Below are 5480 nucleotides of genomic sequence, written 5' to 3' on the forward strand. Positions count from 1 at the left end.
GAGGGAGGGGGAAAAAAAGAGGGAGGGGGAAGGCATTAGAAGAATTAATCAGCAGAATTAAAATACATTTAAGCTTTCAGAAGCAAGCAATTCTTCAGAGATGAAAACTGAATGGTGTGGCAAGGTTGTATTTAAGCAGCTCAATTAATTTTAACAGCTTCTTGGTTATAAAAACCTCAACCTAATAGTTGTGACCCTTCCTAAAATATTTAGCTTTATTCATCCTCATTTTAGTCAGCTTGTTGTTCTAATTATCTTCAGCAGCTAATTTTCAAAATCAGCAGTCTGATGGTTTAAGACTCCAATTAAAAAAAATCCTTGTAAAAAAGCTCATTTATTAAACCTCTGTACACAACAATGAACATGTATGTACAGCAAGTTTACACGAAGGATGATGTTACAAAAGATACAGTGGTAATTAAAACTGACCCACATAAATAATTTATAAAAATATTTGACATGGTGAAGATAATGCTGGTAATCCCTTATTATTTTCATCCAATTGCCAGGATTTTGATGTGGGAAATCTTAATACTAGACCTCTTTAAAAACATTCTGAATATATTAAACTTATCTACAGGATAATTAGCAAAATGTATAAAGTAGAGATTATTGTACAAAGGACAGATATAAAAAAATCACCAATCCACCTGAAACTCAAGGACAATATAAACCTTAGCCAAAGCAATGAGCAAGCACACCACAAATTCCTCTTTTCAGAGTTTCGTGTACTGGCAAATAAATCGCTCTTAACAAATCTTAACAGTCCTGTTATTCCTTAGTGGAAGGATGCAACTGGGCAAAACTCTTCTATATTCTCCAGCCGTGGACCTGGTGGTCCTGGTCAGTGCAGAAGCCTTGCACTGACTTCAGTCCCAAGGAAGAACGGGGCAGACCTGCATTTGTCAGGATTTTCTCCTTCCCACAGAAGACTGAGGAAGGTTACCCCAGTCTGAAAAACTGGAGTACGAGAGAGGAGGAAGCAGAGATTTGGACATAATGCAACCAAGAAAGATCAGTTAAGATGAAGTCTTTTTCTTTTGCTGATTTCTTGGGGAATTTTTTAACACGCTTCTTATTCGTAGATAAACACCTGTTGATTCTGCCATATTTTCAAATTCAAATGGTGTTATGCCTGCAGCAAACTTGCTCATATCAGGAACAAGACTGGAGTTCTTTGCAGGCGATTCAATGCTTGTGACCACTTTATTGCCACCTGTCTGTTCTCCATCATCAACCTCACAGTCGGCAGCAGGTATGGTATTATCCAGTAAACCTTCAGAATCTGCATTATCAGGATTTTCCTTTAAGTTAAGTGAACTATCTCCTGGATTAGGGCTAGTTATAGAAGGTTTGTTTTCTGGTATCTGTTCACTGATGTCACAAAACCTAGTTTCCACTGTAATCACCTTATTGGTTGATCTTACTTCTGCAACAAGATCGACTTCATTCCTAGATGGTGATGACGTAACAGAATTTCCAGTTAAAGGTGTATCAACAGGAATATCAGAGTCACTGTTTGTACTTTCTGCCTGCTCTAGTGCTGCCCAGATTAATCGCTGCTGTTCCTCCAGCTCTTCCAAGGTCAGGGTATCCTCATCCATGACCGAGTCCACGATTTTTGGCCGAGGAGTATCACTGGAAGGATTCAATGGTGGAGTAGTCCTAGGAAGAGGAGGGCGGGTTGGTGTTGAAGGTTGAGGCGGTGTAAGACTTTGTGGAGGTGTTCCTTGTGGTAAAGGAGGAGGAGTTGGCATCGATGGACGTCCAGGTGGCAGCGGAGGCTGGAACTGAATACTGTTAGGAGTTTGAGATCTTTGTGACACTTCCCCATCTAGAAACAGATTGGAAGACATCTATTAGAACCTGAAATCTGACCAGGACAGGATTTAAAGTGCCCATGTTCTGATTTACTAGCAGACACGTCTTCTCATCCTTGGGTTTCAGCTGAGATAGAACAAACTTTTTGAAGGCTTTAATATCCACTGTAACTATGTTTTGGGGGTTTTTAACTCTGCTGGCCATTCAAGACAAAAAGAAAAAAAAAAAGAGACAAAATACTCCTGAAGGTACTGAAAACTTACTCCACACTGAGACACTGAATGATTTCCTCACAGGAAATGCAAAAGGGAAGCCAGAAGTTTCTCCAGCTATTCTAACATTTAAACAGCGCTGTCAGTCCTCCTGTGAGTTTGACTCATTAAGTTGTGATCTTGTGACCTTCTACAGTATTTCATCCAAATATTTAAGGATTTGGAGGTCTTCATAACAGAAGTTTCTTTAGGATAAATCTGAAGTAAAGAGAATGGAATTTGTAACCTCACATTCCAATTGCTCTGAGCACATTCGAAACCTTCTGCTTGGTATTGGTAGCCAGGACAATGGCAGCAACAGAGAACGCTTGCTGTAGAGAGGCCAAAATGCAACACTGGTAGGACACCGCTAGTGCTAGCAGTTAATTACCACCATAACGAGCACTAACACACTGGTGTCTCTTTATGAACACCAACATTTCAATTCACAGGAAGTTACTTTGAAAATAAAAATCTAAACTAGGGAAAAAAAATTGCAGAATAACTATACCAGAATCTAGGTCCATGTCAGCTGCCGGCACCTCCAAATTGTCGTCTTTTAGTCGCTTTGAATGATGAGACCTTGACTGAGATGCTGCCCTTTTATTCCTAGATTTTGGACTTGGCTGAAGAGAAATTATCCAGGAAAGCAAAAGAAATTAGTATTAAATCACACAAGGTAACATTAGCAGCTAAGGACATATTCAAAGCAATTTCATAACGATACAATCATTTGGTGACCCAGTGTGTAAACTAGATGTTGAAGTTAGAGAGATTTAATGCAACTGCACAGAACTGTAATCTTGTTCAGGTTTAAGTGGCAAAAGAAAAGACTGCCTTCCTAACATGGGATTATGACCCCCTTTCCACCTGGACATCAGAATCTTATGAGACCATCGCAACTCAAGCACTGTACGTCCCTTCCTGGCAGGCTCAGAATTTGCTGTTTAATTCCACATAGCATTAGACTTTGGGACTGAGAGCAGAGTATGCATCTTCCATCCTCAATGGGAAGGGTTCTGCTGTGGGTAACACTGGGCTAGAGTCACACTGGAGAAGACCTGAGAGTGATACAGGACAGAACAGGAAAGTCGGGAACTAAGAACGTTTTTAAGTTGTAAATTTTATAGCAAACTTTTCCCGCAACTGTTTATTAAACATTGTCCAATTGGGATCTGCTTAAAGTGAAATAATGACATTTGTTCTAAACATGAAGCTCCTTTTTTGTTACTACCAAACACCAAGCAGCAGCATTTCACACCTTGCAGTGTCAATAAGAAAGTCTATCCCCTTGTGCAAAACAGACAACATAAACGAGAGATCAGCATTGGACACACTAACTAGGAGACAACTTTTTTGTTGCTGCTGTTGCAAATAACAATGAGATATATTCACCGCATGAAAATTAGAAAGGTAGTTAGCAAAAACATCCTTCTGTTGAGATGGCTGCATGGGGATGGAACCAAACATCTGCCATTCCTACAGGAAAAAAAGAAAAGAGAGATAATGTTGTATGTGGTTGGTTAACAACACAACAGTAAAACTTAAGACAAACACTGAGAGATTAACAAGCCAAGATGAATTCACCTTCCCATCAAAAGCCTCATTTCTCACAGTAAAAGAGATCTTTATGAGGAACTCCTGGCAAACCCAAGTACTCTCACCTGGGAACACAAACAACTGATGCAATGCACTGTGATTGGGTAGGAGGAATAAAAAGTATCATCGTCTTTACAAAATGTCTTGCTAACCATTTCAGAGCAACTACTCTTCAATATCTGTAACAGTGACAAACTTCCCCTTGAAATAACTGTTCAGAAGAAAAAACCCTACTTTGAAAAACTTAATTTTTAATGAAAACTAAAAAAACTTGAGGACAGAGCTTTGCTTAAGAATAGGGAATGAGAAAACACATTTGGAGGCCACTAAATAGGCAAACATAAAGCTGTAAAAGACACGTACAAGGTCATCTTCTTAATGCACAGGCATTAACATCAGTGACGAAGTTCACTACTAACAGCAGGTTAAAATGCTTTTGAAAATAAAAGTTCAGCAGCAGCCACCACAGGAGATTCCTTGTGAGGTCTGTGCTCAAGAGGGCACCTGCTACGTGGGTTTTCTGATTGACAGGACCTGTTTTGTTCTAGCTGTTACAAAGCCTCCCACAGGTTGTGCACTGGTCTGATGTAGTTTTCTATGGCTGAAATTGTATTTATGGTAACGCCCACAGTAACTTTCATATTCTGAGAACATTCAGGAAGTTTAGATGTATGGAAGGAACAGGCATTCATGTGTGAAGTTTGGTGTTGTGTTTTGTTTTTGTTGTTTTTTTTTTTTTAAAATCAAACTATCCATCTAGGCTCCTGCTGGTCTCACAACAGAAGTCATCACCATGTATGTACTGTCAGACCCTACCCACAAGAGTCGTGATGGGTATCAGATAGATGGATGTCATGTCAATAACTCAAGAGGCCCCAGCCCCTAACAAGGTGCTTAAAAATAAGAGCCTGTAGAAAGAAAATTGTGAGATGCAGAACACAAATCGCTGAACTTGGCTAACAGCAATTGCTGCTACTCAGCCTGCTGTTGAGAAGGCAGAGGTCAGCCACTTACATCTGAGATCCCACTTGGCGTGGACGTATTAAAGCCTGGATAGTTTATCAATTTAGAGACATCATAAGTGGTGCGTTTAGGTTGGCAAGATCCTTCATCTTCTGTTCTGCCATCACCTATAATGAAATATAACTATTAATTATGCTAATTAAGAACATTATTGAAAAAATCCACCAGTTAAGAAGAGGGTTTTGAAATCTAAGTATGGATAGAAGGCTTTGTAATCCACAAAGGCAATAACAGTGACCAAATCTATCAGACACACGTGTGAAGCCTCCCCAGAAACCTCAGCGGGTAGTTGCAGCACTACTACTCTCCATGTACAATTACTAGCAGCAGAATTTGGCATCTGGACTGTTCTCCGAGATGCAGCATAAAATTACCAGAAAAAAGCTGGTAAATTACTTGATTAAGTTAGGTATCAAGAAATGCATTCTTCGCTTGCTGGTGGCCTTCTTATTCTTACTAGAGTAAGTTCTTGAACGATTTCTGTCATAAAAGATAAGAGAAAATTTGACAACAAGCTATTGGCAAGTCTTGCAGAGTTTCAGAGAAACTCTGTGTTCTCATAGCAAGGGTCAACTGAAGTCTTCATCTATGCAATCCAATCATCACCGAATGCTTTCCATTGTCACATCACAGAAGATGGAAGGCGAGTAGTTTTACATGACTTTAGAAAACTTGATTTACAACCTTCTCACTCTTCCATGAGGAAGATGAAGGTTTACAAACCAGGTACTCTGTCTCCTGACTAGGGTGCAGCCAGTAGACATCCTGTGTGCTGAAAGCCGCATT

General features: G+C 39.7%; 1 protein-coding gene across 1 annotated transcript in view; it reads right to left on the bottom strand.

Moving 5' to 3' along the window:
• Positions 1–1019: 1019 nt before the first annotated feature.
• ZCCHC8 (zinc finger, CCHC domain containing 8) overlaps positions 1020–5480 on the bottom strand; it is a 12564-nt gene continuing 8103 nt past the window's right edge. Inside the window, exons 10-13 of the mRNA XM_010145381.1 lie at positions 4686–4800; positions 3468–3551; positions 2584–2698; positions 1020–1834 (exon numbers count right to left, since the gene is read on the bottom strand). Coding sequence (XP_010143683.1) covers positions 1020–1834; positions 2584–2698; positions 3468–3551; positions 4686–4800 — 1129 coding nt within the window. The remainder of the gene's footprint in view (positions 1835–2583; positions 2699–3467; positions 3552–4685; positions 4801–5480) is intronic.

Source organism: Buceros rhinoceros, unplaced genomic scaffold (assembly GCF_000710305.1).
Source record: "Buceros rhinoceros silvestris isolate BGI_N320 unplaced genomic scaffold, ASM71030v1 scaffold14141, whole genome shotgun sequence".
Taxonomy (NCBI): domain Eukaryota; kingdom Metazoa; phylum Chordata; class Aves; order Bucerotiformes; family Bucerotidae; genus Buceros; species Buceros rhinoceros.